The 23040-nt window shown below is 34.0% G+C and overlaps 1 protein-coding gene across 5 annotated transcripts in view; it reads right to left on the bottom strand.

The window, feature by feature from the left end:
* The window catches only part of LOC128202734 (protein mono-ADP-ribosyltransferase PARP12-like), a 40580-nt gene that overhangs the window by 10015 nt on the left and 7525 nt on the right, over positions 1–23040 (bottom strand). For 2 of the 5 annotated variants that reach the window (XM_052903817.1, XM_052903819.1), the window contains exons 2-11: positions 16836–17619; positions 15263–15568; positions 13768–13880; positions 10662–10791; positions 9982–10066; positions 9085–9257; positions 8215–8389; positions 5848–6065; positions 5519–5633; positions 4787–4926 (exon numbers count right to left, since the gene is read on the bottom strand). In XM_052903817.1, the coding sequence (XP_052759777.1) occupies positions 4787–4926; positions 5519–5633; positions 5848–6065; positions 8215–8389; positions 9085–9257; positions 9982–10066; positions 10662–10791; positions 13768–13880; positions 15263–15568; positions 16836–17581 (2201 nt within the window). In that variant the 5' untranslated portion in view covers positions 17582–17619. Of the gene's footprint in view, positions 1–4786; positions 4927–5518; positions 5634–5847; positions 6066–8214; positions 8390–9084; positions 9258–9981; positions 10067–10661; positions 10792–13767; positions 13881–15262; positions 15569–16835; positions 17620–20251; positions 20702–23040 lie in introns of those variants that run through there. The other 3 variants (XM_052903816.1, XM_052903820.1, XM_052903821.1) reach the window with 3 other exon arrangements.

The following is a 23040-nucleotide window of genomic DNA, read 5'->3' as shown; positions in this document are numbered from 1 at the left end:
TACTATTGAAAAGTATCGATGCGGTTAAAAGTTGTCCTTAGCCTTAGTTAGTTTTGTTATAACCTTTGGTTTTAGATAAGGTCGCCACAACAAGACTAATTTGAGGTCACTCTCGAGTGGCTTGAGCGATTTAGCTTGTAATCGAACTTATAACATATACTAATACCGCACATATTCAGACCAAATTTGGTGATGATTTGTCAGGGGCTTCTAAAGTAATTGAGAGGACAAGCCAACATTAAGTCTTTTTTCTATAATTAAAGGGCAATAACTCTTGAGTGACTCGAGCGATATACATCGTTATCAAACTATGCCCATTCACATTCTGACTAAATTTGCGGATGATTAGACAAAGGCTTCAAATGTTATTGAACGGACAAGACAACTTTGAGTTGCTTTCAATAATTTAAAGGCTATAACACTCGAGTACCTTTAGCGATATTGCTGGTTATCATTTAAGATATTAGGCCAATATACATCCTGATCAAATTTGGTGATGATTGAGCAAAGGCACTGGCACCGGATTTACAAACTCAAACATTTTTAAAAAAAAAATCAAATAAAATCTTATAATTCCTCACTAAAAATTACAATACCGAATATGTGAAAAAATATTGAAAAAAATATTTTTTTAAATATGCACTTTGTACTGTTTATTATACTAACATGGTATTGGACGTTTCTCTACCCGGGTCACGTAATCATCTTATTACTCAGTTCAAAAGTACTTCTGAAGATTAACAGTCATCGGAATTTAAGGATATGGTTTCTATCTTCAGAACACTCCACCTTAGCCCGCGAAGAAATTTGCCTATCATACGATTTTTTTTTACTTTATTCTCATTTTTCTGTTTTCCTAGATGTTCTACCACCCTTGACTTCCGGTTATAGAATAACGTTTTATAACGGCTCATTTCATTGGTCCATAAACTCCGCGAGACATTTCGCGTATAAGTGTCAACAACTGTAATTTTGGACCGAAAGTGTTAATCACAGAGAAGTCTTTGACATAAAATTCCACTTTGAGTTGACTTGAGCGTGCTTATTTCGGGTCAGACTGGTTTTGGAATTACACATACCATCAAAGCCGAATATGAAATTGCATGAGACAGCGGAAAGTGGCTTAATATGTACCACAGGATTGACTTGTTTCCTTGACATCGATCTCATCGCAAAAACGTTTCACAGGAAAGAAGTGCAAATTGTTTCATTTATAATAAAGAGCTGTTTACCAATACGCCGTGTTAACTAATAGAAACATGCATGTATTTTGTGTGTTTAAGTAACATTATATTTATTTATATATTATACTAATTTTCTTTCATGGACAATTGTGGAATATTTTAAATGACATATATTCACTATTTTGACAAAAAAAAATATTGATAATAAAAAGAAAAAAAAGAAATGTATTACTGTATCCATGCAGGCAATGTGACGAACAACTTTGATTATTTCATTTCGTACTTTAACTTAATGCTTTGTGTTTTATGCATGCGTACAGAAATGAGTGCCATCTCAAATTCCTTTGCAATTGCCAAAATGCTTTTAAAGGGACTTGGTCATGTTTTGTGGTAAAAATTTTTTTTGCTGAAACTGAAAATGATTAATGTTAATATCTGTATCACAATCACATGTATATATATTTCAATGATTGATATCATAATTGTAGAAAAAAATAGAAAATAAGTAACAAAAGAGACTGATCCCAAATTTGATTCGAGTCTTCTTGTGGAAACCAGTAAATTATTAGGAAAATGGATAAACCACTCAACTATACAGGCACATACCTCAACTTTTGCTGAAAATTTGAATATCAATAAATATTTTCAAAACATTTATTATAATGCAGATGCTACAAGTCTATGTGTACATTGATTAATAGATTTAAAATGAATGTACAGTTGTAGCTAGGTTAAAATAAACCTTTAAAATCAGTTTTTTATATCTTTGCAGGGAAGTGATGGATGGCAACACCGGTATCCGTGACGGTCATATGTATTAAAGTGTAGGCTTGTGGGCTGTAGTTCCACAGAGTGAGACACACCGGCACTATCTCCTATCCCACCGCCTAGATCTGGACTCAGTGGAGATGTTACATTGCGCTATTAACAGTTTTAACATGATATCGCTACAACCTGGAAACAATGACTTATATAATGACAATCTGCTGTCTTTATCTTTGCAAGAGTTGGGATTTTGTCCAGCTTTGTGTACTTTCTCTCAGTAAAAGATACTTACAGTTGCTGAAATAGTATCTTTAGAAATGCATGAAATGTTATTTAGGAATAATGCTTTGTAGGTATATAAATGTATGCATTTCACCTCAGCTCAATATAGGGATAGTAAATGTTTAGTTTCTCAGACCATTTTGTAACATTTTAGTAGGGAGCACATAATGCTATTGTTTTTACAGGATAATTGCTTTCAATTTGTATTACCAATTTGGCTTTAGAGCTGCACTCTCAAAGTTTGACACTGATATGAAATGTTTGGGGGGTTTTGTCTCAGAATACGCTCATGTTGGCATTAAAGCCTTCAATTCAGTTATCAATATAAAGGTAACTTACAATAGAACATATCTCAATTGTAAGAAAGTACGCCAAAATCTAAAAAAAAATAAGCGTTAATAATGCTTTTCACTATAAAACATCAATTTTCTAACATAAATATGAAAAACTACATTCAAATATTACCATAAAACATCAATTTTCTGACAAAAACATGAAAAAAACTACATTCAAATCTTTTGTTAGCAGTCTTATATCACTGTTTACCAGACATTCACTCAGCAAAATAAAGCATTTTTAAACTTCTTAAATGAATAAACGCCATTATAGAGCTCTATTGGAACTAATAGTGATGTATTGACTTTTAAATTTGCTATATTGAAACTTTTAGTGATTTGTTACCTTTTTAACTAGTTTTTATCAATAAGGAAATAAATTATTTTGCTCTCTCTATAAATTGTGACCAAGTCAGAAGTCACTATAACCATTTCATGTTTGTTTTTAATGTAGTTATGTTGTAATATTGCTTAAACTTATATTGCAAGATTTGTCTAATAAAACATATATATATATTAGAATAATTTGCTTGATTGTGATGAAATATGATAACTTAACAGCCAAGTCTGTTTGTAGGTAGAAACCAGGCGCGTAGCTGCCTATAAGCGAAATACACGGCTGAATCCACATGATTCTGACAAAAAATAAAACAGTTTAGCCAAAGCTACAGAATCACTATGTTTGTTTGAGTACATGATGTAACAGACACATGGACATTGTCAGCGATTATGTAATTATACAGTTCAACGGCAAAAAGGACAGACAATTAGACTTCTGTAAGACTATCTGAGTGTTTTTCACATTATCGAACCTAATTTGTTTGCTATTTTGTAGAAAAGATTTGCCGAGAAAATAAATTTGTTGATTTATTATCCTTAAACTGTCAATTTACAAGTACTAAAGGACCTAAGAACGCCCAGAATACACCAGATTGCTCCATTGTTTTCAAAATGTTCATATCCACCACCCCGCACAATCATGAATCCACATGAATAGAGGGCTAGCAACGCCCCTGGAAATCATTATTGTGTACGTTCAAGAGCCTCATCACAATGTTCCATTTGTCACCAGGTTGGATATAACCAAATAACTCTTGGATTGGAGGCAGACATCTTAATCCACCAAACCAGTCTCTCACCCTTCTTGACTAGTACATTTGAAACGTTATCAGAAGATGAATCCCTAGAACTTTTTATCCAATTATAGCAATATGTATTTATTTTAATTTTATTTATTATAGTTTAAAAAAAAAAAAATTTCTTTTAATTTCTTTTCTTTCTTTTTTTTTTTTTTGGGGGGGGGGGGGGGGCTCCAGGTGCGTTCCCCTATGGCTGTTAATGGTTAGTAACTTAAATACCAAGAACAACAAAGTTTCTTCATTATATTTATCGATTTTACTTCGTTTCGAACAGTAAGAATTTAGCAATACAGTGAACTCGTAAATAAGAAATGTATTGTTATGTTGAGTGCAGAGTGACCGTTGTTTTTTGTTATAAATATGCCTTAATCTGTATAACCATTGCATTGAATCATTGCAAATTCATATATCGTGTAGACTTTCATTCATGATTTGCTTGATAACGGAGAAGAAGGGCCAACATGTTAGAGTTTCAATTTGTTAACGATTTTAAATACGCCGCCTTTTCATTTGACCACTCAAATCACAAACTGAGCGAAAAAAACAACAACAAACCGGGAGTCAAGGGTGGTAGAAAATCCAGGAAAACAGAAAAATGGGAATAAAGTTAAAAAAATCGTATGACCGGCGAATTTCTTCGCGGGTTAAGGTTGAGTATTTTGAAGATGGATATCATGTCCTTAGATTGCGATGACTGTCAATCTGCAGAAGTTCTTTTGAACTGAGTAATAAGATAATTACGTGACCCGGGTAGAGAAACGTTCAATACCATGTTAGTATAATATACAGTACAAAGTGCATATTTAAAAAAAAAAAATTCAATATTTTTTCACATATTCAGTATTGTAATTTTTAGTGAGGAATTATAAGATTTTTTTGATTTTTTTAAAAAAATGTTTGAGTTTGAAAATCCGGTGCCAGTGAGCAAAGGCTTCTAAAGTTATTGAGCGGACAACATACTGGACGCCGAGCGAGAAAACGCCCGCCCGCCCGTATGCCGCTTGTAGAACTATAATAAATCTCGTTTTTTATTAAACAAAGCGTATAAAAAGATGACAAACCAGCTCTTACTCGTCATTACCTAAGATAGTTATACCAAAGGTCACCATTTTCCACCCTGGAGATCGACACAATAGTGTCCGTCATTCTAGACATGGTCTCAAAAAACATGCTTTCAATCTTTTTGTACTCAATTTTCATACTGGAATTCCGCTCATCCAGCTGAAAACAGAGAAATTTAAATATGTGATTAATTTTAATTCTAATATGATTAATCTCACTGAGTTATCACAAGAATTTCACCCGCAGGAGAGTGTTCAATTCTCAGCAGCGTCACACCAAAGGTGTTAAAATGCTACAGGTAAAATAGCTCTGCAAGCTTATGTTGTCTTTTATCAGAACAGAACAGTTCTGTTCTGTCTTTTATCAAAATTTTAAATAATACAATTTATTTACATGGAAGTTGAAGATTTGTCCTTTATGTAATGATTGTAATGAAGATTACGAACACTACATTAAACATCCAGTTCAATTGACAAATTTGTTGAATGTATGACATGATGTTTTGAAAAGAATGGAAATGCAGAAAGTAATTAAGAATATAAGATATATTGTTATAGGTGACACAATAAAAAATAATACACTATTGTAAACATTGTTTTAAATCAGATAACCTATTGTATTTACAAGACCTACCGTTAAATTGAAAGGAGAACTAAACCGATAAATATTATATACCATATAATATGTAATGTGTTGATAGTGCTTCAAACTCATTTGTTCAATACATTTTTATATAAAAAGAAATCCTTACTGGAATGAGCTTACAATGGTTCAACAGTTCATCGGTTGGTCTCAGATTCCAGTGTGGCGGAGCGACAGGGACAAACCCTGATGTTGCAGATCCTGCAGGTTTCTGTATTATTGGTCTGGTATGGACAAACAATATAGTTTATACTGTATACAGTATACCATAAGTTTGAAGAGTTTAACACATAGGCATGATAAATATACTGTGTTGTTTTGATGATTGTTTATAATAGAAAAAAATAATCGAAATGGTCAAGATCAGGCACTATCAATATAGTTTTTTAATAAGTGACAACATTAATTATATTGGCAAATTGGACAAAACAGACTTACTGTTTCTTGCGTCTTTCTAACTCATCTTTAGATACGAACTTTGGTCGTCTTGATACTTCTCGCTCCGTCGTATAGAAAAGGTTACGCTGCACCATATTTGCAAAGTCTAGAACATACTCATGCCCTTGAGTAGTAAAATTTAGCTGGCCATCGGGGTTTGAGATGTAAGCTTGTTCTAGATCTTGGCTCGAGATTGTAGAACGGTATCCATCTGCATCCTGAAAATTCAAAAAAAAATAAAAATAATGAACGCGTCTCGGTCAATTCTTTTGTTTATATCACTACTGTAAGTCCTTTTTATATTTTCACTGATTTGATATATATATTGGTTTCTGTATTGGATTTTAAAATTAATTTCAGCTCGCCAAGGTTGATTCTTTTAAATGGTGTCACAGAAATCATTTATGTGACATCATTTGAAAAGCAATGAACCTGAGGACTCATAATTCTTGAAACCTTGGAGCTTTCCCCGACTTTCGATACTTTGAAATACCCAGAGGGAACCCGGGAACTATTTTGTTCTGCAAATGCATCGTATTTATATTTCAGTATATGATAAATACTCACCACAGTGTATCATTAAAATATAAGTGAACTATATAGAAGCTGGGTACTAAATAAGAACCGACCTATATGGACGGTTCAAATGGCTTTTGGGCCGGTTCAAATTTGTCAAAAAAAGATTAGTCATCACCTTTCGCTATTAGGGGTACATTTTTGCTGATTATAGTATCCTTTCGCATCTTAATAATTTATCTTATCTATCTTATCTTAATATGCACCGACGGACTGGTTTAATTTATCTAATATTTTGATATTGATCTCTAAATCTGACGCTCTCTGTGCCCTCAGTCTGAATCGGATTGAAGCAAATCTAAGAAGTATAAATAAAACACTTTTTGACGTCGAAAACAATGAACTGATGCTCGTGCGAAAGTTATAAATGTTGATGGAAAAATATCCTCTAGGGCCGTATTCATAAAGCATGTTAGTGAAAATTGTCAACTAAGAAAACATGAGTTTTTTTCTAAGCTGATATTAAAGAAAACAAAAATGTTTTCACACTACAAATATGAAAATAAGCAAAAAAAAAAAGTAAAAATGATTAAGGCAAATGAAAATAAAATGTATTTAGACTATTCGTTCTTAAAAAAAACGGAAGTTAAAAAAAGCATTATGGAAACGGCCCCTGGTCTTATGTCATAACCCACAGCAGTTCTTAAAAATGTTCCAATTCCCTTGAATGGCCAACATAAATATTGAATGCATTGAAATAATGTCATAGTATTATGTTTTTCCTGATTTTTTTCCAATTACGCCAATCAAATTGTTATTATGTAATTTCAAAATTTCTTTCACTCGTGTAACAGAAAATTATACTTTCACTTGTAGCTGTGCCACGTGCAGACAAGACTGAACGAATTGCTTTCGGTGATCACATAGTGGATTTTTTTTTGAGATCTGACAACCAAATTAAACAAGTATTTACTATGTTAAAATACAAGGGTGTAGAAAAACAGTTCAAGCAAAACACAATAATCTTAATCAGAAATTAATTTTCAAAATTTTCTAAAACTCCTGAGGAGTGTACATGTCGAATTTAAGGAGCCAACAATGTGTTTACTGTAACAATTTTATGCTACCAATATTTCATATACAAGACAGTTCACAACATAAGTATTTACACATTTTAAGTATGTGCAAGTTTCAGCAAATTTAAGAGATTAATTTCGAATTAGGACTTTTCAAATCAGATTTATCACATGTCGTGAGAGCTCATTTTCCAGTAAAGGACTCAATGACCCTAACTTTTGACCTTATGACCCCCAAATCAGTAAGAGGCATATCTTATGGCCATGACTTATTATTGCACGCAAATGTTATTGATCGGAAACGAAAGTACGATGGTGACACCCGACAAAGTAAGCCTGCCATGCTTTTCAGGCAAAACAATTAAAATTGGCTCTTAAGCAGGAGCTACAAACATAAAACAAAGTTTGTGTAAAGGACAGGGTGCTGTAGAAGAGGGACCGGGTGTTAAGAGGGCACATTGTGTTGGGCTGTGAAAACTTGAACGTTACGAATTTGACAGAAAATATTAGGAGTTGTGTTTAAATGAAGTCATATTTAGTTTCAACTGCATAAAATATAATTACTGTATGCATTTATTATCATACTAAGTTAAATCAAAACAAAATAAATATTTAATTATCTTAAGCAATTATTTCTACAAAGGCAGACAGGTTCACATGCTGAATTAAGGGCAAAAGTGTGCTACCAAAAAAGGACAGATAGCAGCACCCTTCCATAACTCTTATACTTAAACGCTATAAAACATGAAACATAAAGGTTTACTATGACACTTACATCACCATATTTATTCCAATCCCCATTCCCTCCCATCCAAAACCACTGCCAGCTTGTTGCAAGGGGGTGTGAATCCAAAATTGCCGACGTCTCTGTTGACAACCGATGGAATGTCAAGTGCTTGCCTCCACCCTCTGCTTTCATGGTCTTGAACTTCAGTTGCACCGACATATCTCTGTGGTAGAGAACAATAAACATAAGATAGAGTAGTATTAAGTTTAGAATTTCGAAAACCAAATTTGTCACATGTCTGGAACGCCCATCACAATTTTTCTTTTTCTAAACGTCACAATTACCATCATCTGACCAAAATACTTATACAAGACATGCTATGACCACGACCTAGTGCATACCAAGTTTAAACATTCTATAACAATTTTTGAAAAATTATTGATCATAAACGCAATGTGACACAGACTATGACGCTGTTGACGATAATAACACTGTCTAGTGTTGTTGCAAACATATTTAATAAGTGATTTATAGAATGTAGATTGATTATCAATGGTTTTCTCGAATTGTAGACTAATATGTGCTACTGTTGTTGTTTTAATATTTACGCAGTTATTTAGCAACTGTTGGCTTTTGTGTTTTTTTCTCATTCTAACAATCTACAATTTTTAAACCCAGAGTGATGGCCCTTGCAACACATATGTTTCATTTAACTATCTTTAACAGTTTTTGAGTTATGACCAATGGTCTGCATAAATAACGCTAATAGACCCTTCAAGTCTATCACAATACTTAGACCTTTTATCTTAAAAAACAGAATAGCTTATAAAACGATCAGATAATTTCTTACTGCTACAGAAAAATATTCCATTAAATTTAAAGAATGCCAGCTTTGTCAAACTAAATAGACCAACATACTCAATAAACAAATTGTATTCAACGTTGGCTGGATCGCAATAGTGCAGTTCCATACGCATGTTTTCCTGGGGTTCGACTGTTTCCCAGTTATCACTGTCATCAAACCGGTAGAACCACTGGTACAGTAGTTCACAGTGGTAATTAAAACACCTTTTAAAGTACGCGCATCGACTCTGCAAAACAAGAAATCATCGAAAACTCAACGTTAAAGTTCAAGGCGCATGAAACTTGCTAGAATGTATATAGATGTGTTAACAGAGGTAAAGCCAATTTGGATGTTGCAAACTAGGGATCTTATTCATAAAGAATCATAGTGTATTGTTTTGCTCGAAGTGATCATTTTTTCACCAGATTTATTTTAATTTTCATATTTTGGTGTACAAACATTGTTAATTTTCTTCAATTCAACTAAAAAACGGCAATTTTCCTAAATGAAATAGTTAATCATAACTTCTTTTGGAACACAGCGCCATGAACAGGGCCCAGTCAAAGGCCCTTACCCACTTTTTATTTATTTTTTGAAAAACATTTCTATCACTTTTTCAACTAACGTACACAATGTGAGTGTCAATATAGCTGATTACCCCCTGGAGCTTTAATACGTGTTTATGTCAATATCTTAAAGGTTTTTTTTAAACAATGACCATTATAAAACTTTTGTACCACCAAACTAGGACAACAATACCACACTGTTTTTTATCTCTTATTTACATACACTAGTCTGTCGTGTGTTTTTTTAACAAGAATTAGCAAAGCCAGAGTAATGGGCTTCACCGCACAACGCCAGCGGCGACACCAAAGCAATGACAATAACTCAGCTTAATTATTTAAAAAAACCCATTGATGTTAACTTTAATAATTTTGTTCCAAAATTATACAAACTAATGGAACACTCACCTTCAAGTAGTAAATGCATATCTTCTTGTTAAGAATGTTGTTTGCCGCAGTTTCTGATACCATATCTGATTTTGCCTGCTCCATTCTGGAGAGAGAAAACAGTCTCAAAATTTCAAATGTTTGCCGTTATGACATTTTTCTGTATGCAACGTGGTATCAATGACAAAGAAAATAGGAAAGAACAAAAATATTCTCTGAAATAATAAAAAATGAGAATAACACAAAGTCCTATTACCTGTAAAGAGGTGTCCTTTTCAAGTTCGAAAGTACAATCAGTACACCACTTATAAGGTTGAGCATTTACTCCGCCCATAAACCCATTTACGATACACAATATCCGTAAGACATACCCGACAACAGGACTTGGGCGTGTCCATGAACCTTTATACAAAGCATAACACCCATTAGCCATACATGCGAACAGGACTAGTCATTTCGGCGTTCCCATAAACCCATATACAATACACAACACCCTTAAGCACACCTGCCAACAGGACCAGGACTGGCGCGCGCCCATAAACCCGTAAAAGTTAAACAACATCGCGTAGACATACCTGCCAACAGGACTGGGGCTTGCATACACATGTATGCGAAACACAATACCCCTTAGGCACACCTGCTAAAAGGGCTTGGGCGTACCCATAAACCCGTATGCGATACACAACACCCATAAGGCATACCTGCCAACAGGACTTGGGCTAGCCCTCCTGATATTGAATGGCACCACTGGGCTTTGGGATCGCATGGTTCTAGCTGGAGTCGTCGGGTAGGCAGACCTTGTGGCTCGTTTGCCTGGAATGACTGCTTCTGCTTAAATTTAAGAACATGTACACTCCTACTATTGGATATATATATACTAGATCAGTGGCCATAATTAATACAGTTTTTATACTTCAGTCTATTGGTAAATTGATTTGACAGTCTAATCAAAACCACTAAGATTATACTCACAAAATTAATTTCAATCTAAGTCGGTTATTCAATATGACCTCAGATATATGTATAATGTTCAAAGATATATTATCACATTCAAAATGTTCAGCAATTTTCACATCTCAAATGCTTTTCTCTGTTCACAAAGATACATACGTATGTTCCTGGCAGAGTTATGTGACTTATTTGTACTTATTGTCATTGTGAAAATGGTGTTCCAATTTTTAAGTTATCTTAATTAGATGTTTCATGACAATGATGCCTCCAAAAGATATAACAATTTCGTTCATGCTTTTCGAAAACATATGGAGTTTTATCAGTACAATAACAACAGTGAAAATATCAGGAATGAAAATATCAATTTACAGAACTACTTTTGAAATTCATTGTAGTAGTTACTTCCCTTTAATCAATACAGAACAATTCTTTTTGAACCAAAAAATGTTGGCAAATAAAATATCTAAAATTGAAAGAAATGTTACAGTAGTTTAATTTTTTTTTTTTATTTTTTTTTGGAAATTAAGAACTTGTTTATTAGAAACAGGAGCTGTCACAGTATGTGACGAATGCCCCCGAATGTGACATATACCTATGAACAAGGTTAGTACATGAAAAAATAATCTTGCCTTTACGTGTCAAATACATATGGCAAGTTATTTTATATTGTCTCGGAACATAAAAAATACCACCCATATTTGACAACCTACACTCTTATGACCTTATATTCAGCATTCCATTGTGAATAAACACTAAGTGTATCTTTCACCTTAGAGGTAGGGACATTGGTCTTGAAGGCGACACGTCGTCTTGGTATGTTAATAAACACTAAGTGTGACACATGTGGCAAGTTATTTTAAAATCTGTCAATACAAGGGAAAGTTACAGCCCAGACACAACGACCTACAATCTATGTCCTTATATGCAGCACTCCATTGTGAATAAACACTAATTTGACCTTGACCTTAGAGATAGGAAAACCGGTCTTGCACAAGACACGTCGTCTTGGTATGTCAAACACATGTGACAAGTTATTTTAAAATTTGTCCATAAAAGAGAAAGTTACAGCCCGGACATGACAACCTAAACTCTATATCCTTATATGCAGCACTCCGTTGTGAATAAACACTAAGTGTGACCTTGACCTTAGAGATAGGGAAATGGGTCTTGCACGCGACACATCATCTTGGTATGTGGAACACATGTGGCAAGTTATTTTAAAATCTGTCCATACAAGAGAAAGTTACAGCCCGGACACGACAGCCTATGCTCTATGTCATTATATGCAGCACTCCATTGTGAATAACCACTAAGTGTGACCTTGACCTTAGAGGTAGGGAAACGGGTCTTGCACGCGACACGTCGTCTTGGAATGTGGTACACATGTAACAAGTTGTTTTAAAATCTGTCCTTAGAAGGGAAAGTTACAACCCGGACACGACAACCTATACTCTATATATCCTTATATGCAGCACTCAATTGTGAATAAACACTAAGTGTGACCTTGACCTTGGAGGTAGGAACACGGGTCTTGCACGCGACACGTCGTCTTGGTATGTGGAATACATGTGGCAAGTTATTTTAAAATCTGTCCGTTCAAGGGAAAGTTACAGCCCGGACACGAAAACCTATACTCTATTTGCTTATAAGCAGCACTCCATTGTGAATAAACACTAAGTGTGACCTTGACCTTTGAGGTAGGGATACGGGTCTTGCACGCAACACGTCGTCTTGGTAAGTTAAACACATGTGGCAAGTTATCTTAAAATCTGTCAATACAAGGGAAAGTTACAGCCCGGACACGAGTTATTGAGCCGGACACACGGACGGACTGACGGACGGACAGACAGACGGACGGTGCGATTTTAATATGCCCACCCTCGGAGGCATAAAAATGGTTATCCCGTTTTTTAAAACGTTTTCTTGATCTTGAAGCTGAATGTTTGAACATTGGCTTTCATACCAAACAAATTACAGACAAAAACAATTGTTCGAACATAAATAGAATGTTATATCATCGTTCAAATGTCTTTTGAACTATTTGTCGTTGTAATACGTAATACGAACTTCCCGGAAAAATAACACAACAATTTACAGCTTTACTGATACTTTTCTACCCCACCCACGCCTCAAAATTTGTCAACAGACAAGCGTGGTCTTCATTATTACCTGAAAATCGACCTGTCTTCAAACAAAACAGACTGGTCTCTGAAAGTAAGATGACTTAATATCCATGTATCATGAAACTAATTCTAAAACTAAGATTTGTTTTCGACCTTTCCAATTTTCATTCAATAAATGGCGGCATAGTAATTTGGTAATGTATTCATTCCCCGCTTCAAATAAATGTGTTTTTGTTATTTTTTGGAACATAGATGCACCACTAAAACATCCACTAAAACAGCTGTCCATAAAATCTTTTCACGAACAAACGAGCGAATAATCAACTATAAAATGAGAAATCAGAGAAATTTTTCCCACAAACCGAAAATAGAAAATTGACAGGTACATCATCTGCTATTACATATATGGAGTTTGCATTATGGGCGTCCCACGGGTTGAGGCGTAAAAACACCATTTTCAAAAAGGGGGGTAATTAAGAAAATAAATTAAAATACTAATAAAACTCCAAAAATAAGCATAAAGGAAACAGAAAATATGTTTAATTTAGTGAGAGATCGTACATTTCACTCGTGATCATAGAAAAAAAATTCACACGATATATATCTTATATTCTTTGACACTCGTGCGAACTTACACTGAAAAAAACAAACTTCTCAATATTGACTGCTTTGGTTCTTGACAACGTAAATTAATCAAGATATGATAATTTGCAATAGAAAAACAATTTCTCACCTCCGCCTTGTGCAGGAAACAAAGGGGGTCTTCTAGAAGTGGGCTCAACTCCACTGTCCTGTAAAGTCATGCCTGACATCGATCTTATCAGTTTCCCTTGAGGTGGCCTACCTCTGTTGAAAAAGATATATATCTTAGCTAGACATATGGCTTGGGTAAAATTATGTTGTTGTTTTTTTATTTATTTATAGTACGTATATAAGCTTCCATACCGTAGATTTTCATGTAAGTGCAAACAAAAGCGCAACATGTCGCAAAATAAAAGTGTTCTATTTTAAGGGCACCAAGTTTGATGATAAATGGCTGTACGTAAGCCCTATTTAGAGAGCCGATACCGTTAATTTAGTTTTTTGCAAATTCAAGGGTCATAACTCTGACTAAGGCGTTGTAGCTGGTTATCGAACCTTACCGAGATATTGATATAATGCCCATACACACACTGACCAAATTTGATGTTGATTGGACACAGGCTTCAAAAGATATTGAATGGACAAAACGCTTTTAAGGTGATTTCTAAAATTACAGGGCGGAAACTCTCAAGTGGCTCTAGCCATATGGTTTCTTTTCGAACTTGTTCATGATGATATACAAATACTCATACACAATGGTTATGAAACTTATTGGAGATATTACTTTGTAATGATTGATCAAAGGCTTCTTAATTAATTGGTCAAACATTATATACAAAACTGGAAATGTGTCCATAGGACACGGAAGCACCCATATGCCGCGTTTGTCACAAAAGCAAGAGCAATTATTTTGTACATTCTCCATAAATTTGCATCAAAATTTAGTCTTCCACAACCTTATAACATCAAAGACATTCATAAAAGATCTCATGAGTCTATGACTAATAGTTTGAAGTAATGAGCGACACAAGTTCAACAAGAACCAAAATGACAAGTTTTGCATATTCAAAGGCCATAACTCTGGTTTTACTAAGTACAGCGGGAAACGAAACCCCAGGTGCACAACGTTATCAGCCCCATTCGTTATAGGTTTCCTGACTCTAGGTAATATAGTAATGGAGTTTTGTGTGACACACGTCCAAAAATGCTATTTTTTAATAATTCAATGGCCATAGCTCTGGTTTTACTAAGTGCAGCGGTAAACGTTTTATGACTCAGTGAAATAGATTTGGAGTATTGAGCTACACAAGCTCTGACGGAATCACACACGCATGGACCCATGCACGCACGCACGGACGGACAAGGGCAAATATATATGGCCCCCATTTATTTGTAGGCATAAAAAATAATAATATTTTTATAATATTGTTTTTCACTTTAATTTTACTTTAAAACAAAGTTCATTCAAGTAAGGAAATGCATACGTAATTTGTAGTATTAATTTAAAAATAATGAAGCCAAAATTCAAAGAGTAAAGTGTTTGTACAGGCATGAAAATTATTGATGATTAGTCGATCATTGTTTGGGATTTATTATTAATATTCGATAGTAAAATTGGGTCCGATTCCAAACACCAATGTACTAACCTTCCAAACATCGGTTCAGGAATAGGTCCATCTCTTCCGGAGTAATTCCCGTCATTTTCCCGCAGTATTGTTCTGAATACTGCTAAATTCTCCTTTGGTATTTTTCCCATACTGATATCATGCTTCTTTAAGACATTCCTTACCGTACTCTCGTGGATGAAATGGCTTCTTTGGCATTTCTTTCTTTTACATTCCCATATTATGTAGTTTTTACATAGATGCAGATATGGGCATGGTTTTCCGGCTTTATCTTTTCTGCATCCCCCATTCTTGTTGTATGACTCACATATCTCTGTGGCAGCGTTTCTGTTGTTTAAACAAGAGACATTGGTAACTGATCAAGTAAGTGTTGTCTCAGAACTTCCATGTTATTGGAAGCTGTTAAGTCGTGACCAAAAATGCAATGGCTGAATTTTGCAGTTTCCATATAAAATATATAACCTACAAATATGTAAGCCTATCCAGAACGAGATGTTTCCCGGACAGGCATAGGTTCATAACTCTGGGCTGACTTAAGCGACATGGCTGGTTATCGAACCTGACCGAGATATTGATATCATGCCCATACACAATCTGACAAAACCTAGTACTGATTGGACACAGGTTTCTAGAGTTATTGATTGGTCAAGACGGTTCTTAATAAATACTATATTTAAAGGGTGATAACTCCCACGTAACCCGAGCCATATGGCTTGTTTACGAACTTGTCCATGATGTTATGTCCATACACATCAGACATGGTTATAAAACTTGTTGGATATATAATTTATTGATGATTTGACAAAGGCTTCTTAATTTATTGGTTAGACATTATATACACATCTGGAAACGTGTTCATAAGACACAGATGTCCCCATATGCCGCGTTTGCCACAAAAAGTGCTATGTTTTCGCCCATTCTCCATCAATGCGCATTTAAGTTTGTGCTCCACAACTTAATAACATCAAAAGCCTTCCTAAAATATCTCATGAGTGTATGATTAATAATTATGAGTTTATGAGCGACACAAATTCAACAATTCGATTCCTGCTTATTCAAGGGCCATAACTCTGGATATTCCATGTGCAGCTGCAAAAAAAAAACACAAAACCATTTACATTCCCCTAAGATTACATGACTATTAGTACTATCCCCCCATGAATATACCACTAAGGTTTCATGACAGTAGGTAATGTAGTTTTGCAGTTTTGAGTGACACAAGTCCAGAAACGGCATTTTTTGATAATTCAAGGGACATAACTCTGGATTTACTAAGTGCAGAGGGAAAGGAAGTCCTAGGTATACAACATCAGCCATTATCATTCCCGTAAGGTTTCATGACTCTTGGTGAAATAGTTTTTAAGTTTTGAGCGACACACGTTAAGACAGAAGTACACACACACGGCTTCACACACGCACGCACAGACAAACAAGGGCAAATCTACATGCCCATACCCTAATAACGTTTGGGTATAAAAATGATGTATTTTATATACAACAAATATTTTTATTTTATTAAAAAGAGAATTTCTTCAAACTACTTATTATATTCGATAGCAAAATTTGGTTCGATTCCCAACACCAATGTACTAACCTTCCAAACATCGGTTCAGGAATAGGTCCATCTCTTCTGGAGTAGTTTCCGTCATTTGACCGCATTATTATTCTGAATATTGCTAAATTCTCCTTTGGTGTTCTTTCCATACTGATGCCATGCTTCTCTAAGACATTTCTTACTGTACTCTCATGAATGAAATGGCTTCTTTGGCAGTTTTGTGTCATACATTCCCGTGTTATGTAGTTTATACATAGATGCAGAAATGGGCATGGTTTTCCGGATTCATCATTGCTGCATCCCCCATTCTTGTTGTAAGACTCACATATCTTGGTGGCAGCGATGGAATGTTTAAGGAGATCTTCAACACAAGACATTGGTAACTGATCCAGTAAGTGCTGTCTCAAAACTTCCATGTTATGGGCAGTTGTTAAGTCATGACCAAATTGACATGTGCTGGATTTGCAGTTTCCATATAAAATATAAAACTTACAAACATGTAAGTCTGTGCCGAATGGGATTTTTCCGGGGCAAGTCTGTTTTGAACAATGCATTTCACATACCTTAATTTTGATAACAAGGCGGACAAATGATAGTACATCTTCAAACAATTCAAACTGATCGGCATACTTTCTAAGGAGAAGTTCGAGTTGTTGTTTTTTCATCACTGAACTGAAGTTAGCATGCAAATCTGCCAATCCTAGCACATTGTTAGGTTGTGATGCTAGTAGTTCAATCACTCTGCGAACAATGTCATCATGTACTTGGTCCATTTTCATTGCCATTTTTAAGCACTAGATGTATGATGCAAGTTTTATGTGAACTGAAAATAATAAAACACACAGATAAAGACCGAACGACTTGTTCATTGGGGATATGAAAACTACATGATAGAAGTTTCAATGCCATGTTAGCTACATTTATTATTATACCTTAATGTTTAAATATACGATATGTAATAGTACATCATTTTTTATGCGATCACAATGAATTCAATTCCTTTTTAATACAATTGTAAATATAAGACGACTTCATGAATTTAAATTAATATGGTTTTAAATTAACAGAATATTGAAGAGATCTAATAAATGTATATCAGTCGTGAACTTGTCTCCGAAATACTTTTTCAAACAAGAACTCAAAACTATCGGTTGGGATAAAAAAAAAATCTTGTTAGAGATATGAAATAGGAAGTACATTGCCAAATTACCGGGGATAGATTGACTCTAAAAAGTAGTATTTCAGTGAATAAGTTTGCTTATAGTACTGTATGTTGTCAGTTAAGCTGAAGCATATTTCATAAAACAAAATGTTTGTTAAAATTATGATCCACATAAGGCCAAACATCAGTTTTTTTGGTTAAGGGTAACATCCCTAAAATAATAGGTATGGAAGGTAAGGATTGTTTTATTGATTTCTTTTGGCAAAAATATATCAATATCATTCTTGCAAGTTGTACTTATTCCTGCAAATATTGATGTTTACTCTGTCAAATACTGGCAAATGTTAAAAATAAATTGCTGGTTTATTGCCGAATACCAACATATATATATATTTTCTTTCACATTTCGCATCGTGTATGATTCTGAAAGCTTGATTTCGCTTAGAGATAGGTATTTCAACAGCCAATCAAATTAGACATTGCAAATGCAGCATGCCGAGGGTCGGATTTTTCATTCCAGACCGGAAACACAATCATGTGTTGTTGTTTTTTCCTTTCTTGCATTCATTCAATCATGAATTCGTGACGTAGAAAAATATATTTTTTGTATATTTCACCAAACAGCGTCATGACGCGAAGTCGCTTTAGTTACATACTGAGGTAAAAATGTTCCTTGAAAAGTCGTATTTTCAAAGATCATTTATTTTCATATTGTACTTAAATTTCTTGTAGAAATATGTATTCAATCACGCTCCTTTTAAATGTCACAATTTACTTGCCATAAACAATACAGTTACATATATAAGAAGTGATACGTTGCGCTTGGGATACCAGCACAGCTAAATTGGCCGGAAATCCAGGGTGTTGCTTAAACCTGGTGTTCGATACCAGGTATCTGATATCACTTGTCGATATCAGGCTAGATGATACCGGGATAAAAACAGATGCTACATCTCAGTATCCCATGAAATGGTATTTATTGCATATCGAAGGCATCTGTAGTGGAGTTATTATCATGAATTATTGTTTTCTTTTGTGCCTCTATTGGTTTGAATGTTCTAGTAATAATGTTAAAACTGTTTTGATATTCCCGCTATTATATTTCTAGAATTTTACAAGTTTGATAATACTTATATCATCAAGTACGTGATACTGAACCTTCTTCTTTTGTTCAAATTAGTGCAAGAAATGATACCCATCGGGAATTTATCGGGGACATTAACACTAATTCTAATATTGCTTTCCTGTATGCATGCTTACTGTTTTATATATGTTCAATCGCTGTCATTGCTTGCGAAAAAAATTATAACAAAAAAGTAACAGATATACATACGATTTAAAGAGTTGCTGTATTATAATTTCTTCTTATCTAGACATGACACTCAGACTTTTTAATCTTCAATTACGGAATGCTAGCTCCATTATTAAACATACCAAACAATATTAATCACGGACAACGAACAAAAACATTTAAAGTGTTTTATATTTGATCTGATTTGGTATTACACTGAAGAAATGCAAAGGACAAAGTATAATAAACAATAACACTTATGTAAAACCAATTTTATCATGAAACGACATGATAACACTTGACAAACACAAAATCGTACTAATAAATATTACGAAAATTATTTATGAAACATCTTTTAAGTAACTATTACATTAAATGACTGCGGAAGCCCTCACATGCCACACAAGTTTTGAGTGACACAGATCCAAAAAATGTCAATTTTTGGTAATTCCACAAACAAACCACAGCCTAAAGAGCACAACCAGCAGTATTAAAAGTCTTCTTCACCACTCTTGTTGGCTTTAACATCTCATCAGTAATGCCATTCAGGGCAGCTGTCAAATCAATGTACTACTCAGAATTTAGGAAAAAAAGATCCATAAACATGATACACACCTCAGTTTCTCTCAGTCCTAAAGAAAAAAATAGTTCCACAAACTTTTCATCATTTTTTTAAATTAATTGACAAAGGGACATAATCAATCAACTGAAAACTGGAAATATTGTGTTTTCTACGCATAAACGTAAACAAATGCAGTTTTCAGTTAGCATTGGCATGTATTGGTTGACGCTTATCTTGCACTCAGTTAAATGTTAATACACTGAAATTGTTCAAGCAAAAAAAAACGATGTCAATGTCAGCGCCAGCACCAAAGAAAGGACAAAACTGCAGATATATTCTATAAGAGATATTTAAAAATAACAATGTATCAATGAAATATTTTCTTTCTATTAGACAAACAATTGACACACTTAGTGTTATGGCGAATATAAGATAAGTACCTTATATTATATATTTTTGGTAAGGTCCTCCTAGATAGGCCTCCGATCATACTTCATATTCGGCCGGCATCCTGTGAGTGTCCTGCCCTTGTATTTTGCCTCTTTATACAGTAGTCTGGATAGAAGTTATCAGTCATGGAAAAGTCTTCAATCCCCTTTATTTATTGTTTCCGTGTGTAAATAATTATTTCGGAAGTTATCCTGGATTCCAAAAATTCATAACCTTTGTTTTCCTACCTTTACTTTCACTTTCCATGTATAACAACACTTAAGAAAAATATCAGAACTTATCTGCAAACACACTGGTGTTTGAGAAAATAGTACAATATCATCGGCATATATTAGCAAACACCTTTTCAACAGATTCATCTCAATCCCTTCGTAGCCAATTAGTTAAAGCATTTCCTCAAATTCGTATAATGAGAAAAGTAAAGGAGATAATCATTCTCCCTGTCGCACTCCTAACAAACAATAAAATAATGTATAAGAGTATTGCGTACTTCAAGTCTTGATTTGATATTATCAACAATGGACGCAAATGACATTACTGCCCTTGAGTAGGCACTGTATAATCGTGTGTATAGACTATCGTAATCTGATACATAGTGCTTGTTAGGAGGTGCTCTTGCAGAGAGTAATTCATTATATAAAAACAAACATGTCATTAAGAGACAAGAGGTTCAAAATTGCTTTACAAAATTTTGAGTTTGTTAACACAAGTTAGAGATAGAAATTGGAAGATACAAAAGTATTGCTCGAAAAGAAAGATTTTGAAACGACAGTCTCACTGGGAAAATTGAAGATGAAGTCCTCTTTATCACTTCATGTAAGGCTTATAATTGTCAAAGAAATTAGTTTATATGGCTGTTTAGTAACGAAGATAATGCTGTTATCACCCAGTTAGCCGACATTGTAAATGATTGTTATCAGTTAAGGTCCTATTTGATTCATAATCGTTCTAAACACCAATATAGATCAGTATTTTTATCTTCCTCTAGGCACACCAGTTCATATACTAGAATACTAATATGAAATAGTTTGTGAATTGGTTTTGAAAATATTTCAAGTTCAAACAACAACTTACTTAATAATAATGAAATAATGCTATTTCATGTGGTTCTAATTTTACTGTTACTGTTTTATGATTATAACTATGTCCGTGAATTAATTTATAATCATGGCACCCATTAATACTGCCTTCCTCATCATACCACAGATAACATATTATGATGCATTCACTAAAAAACCAACCTTTCGCATGAAAATAAGATCATTAACAAGTATGATCAACCTTTATAATGCAAACAAATCTCTTTTATGATAGGATTTTAATAAAGCAGAAAAAAAACTTATCTTACATTCTTCCTTTACCTTAAGATATCACCTCTAACACCAAGTCTTATTAAATTTTACCAAAGGTTCTAGGTCTCGCCACAATGGCAATGCTTAAATCTATAAAACCGCAACCTAACTTTTTATTATTGTTTATTATATTGGCAATAAGTCCATGATGTACAAAAACATTGTCGACAGTGCGCATATTTTCTTAAAGCCATCCTGAGGTTCAATATATACAAAATGTATTTTGAAAGCATTTGTGTGTGGTCGGAAAAAAGTTCTGAAATGTTGATAAAACAATTTTTCAGAATTATATTTAAATCACATCAATGAAATATTATTGCACAAGGTGTCCAATTCAAATCATAAATTGAAAACTTTATAAAGCTGTATATATATAGAGCTGTCACCGAGACAAGCGCGCTCTACCTTTCCGCCGCAAAACCTTAGCCATAATTTCTAATAATAAAGGACCATAATTAACATTATATGTGAAAAATAGAGTTATCCAACTTGATTATTTCTTAGATATTAACATATGTGTGCTTACATGCAAAACCTAAACCAAAATATAAAGTATAAATATAAATAATAAAGGGAAATAATTTGCATTATTGCAAGATGGAGTTATCTTACTTTATTAATCAAGTCGGTTATATAGTTTGGAAGACATTTCAATAGTCTCTATGTAATACATTATGTATTTGCTGAGATACTGACTTAAATTTAGTAACATGCAAAACCTTTACCGGAATTTCTAAGTTGAATTCATGTTCAAGTTTCATCTCTGCGAAAATGTTTTAGTATAAAAACATGCATGGACCTTTTTTAACACCAAAACTGTCGGTGGTTTTGTCCTTATCACAGGCGTAATGTATTCATTACATGCCAGAATCTCCCCTTTTTTTCGTAATGTTTGCTTAGAAACACGAAGAAAAAAGTTATATTCACAGAAAAAGCTTACTGCATAGTAAAACATGCAGAAAATATTCTAAGTCCAAACTTTGCATAATTATCTAGTTTCCAAACGTTTCGAGTGTAATATCGGAAAATATCAACAACGCCAATATGTTGACCGCACTGTTTTCCAGAAGTGACTGTGGATACTATTTTGAAATCTAAGGAAATCACTGTAAATTCCATGGAAAACCATATTTTTCCAGGGAATTTCCACAACATGTATGTACTCACAAATTACCTGAGCCCCTCTGTAAGATATACATACGAGCTATACACTCTCGCAGATGTATGTATGTACGTACGTACGTACGTACGTACGTACGTATGTATGTATGTATGTATGTATACTAGATTACATTTCTGTTTCCTTGTTATCTTTTTTGCGTTTTCAGTTTCATTCCCGAAATTTGATTTAACAAAATTGTTACCTATGGGATTTCTAAAACGACACGTACATTTTCCTGTGACTAATCATACCCGTTCTAAAGTGC

This window comes from Mya arenaria, chromosome 9 (genome assembly GCF_026914265.1).
Source record: "Mya arenaria isolate MELC-2E11 chromosome 9, ASM2691426v1".
NCBI classification, from domain to species: Eukaryota; Metazoa; Mollusca; class Bivalvia; order Myida; family Myidae; genus Mya; species Mya arenaria.
Note: the sequence above shows the minus strand (reverse complement) of the source record. Positions and strands in the feature narration are given on the sequence as shown.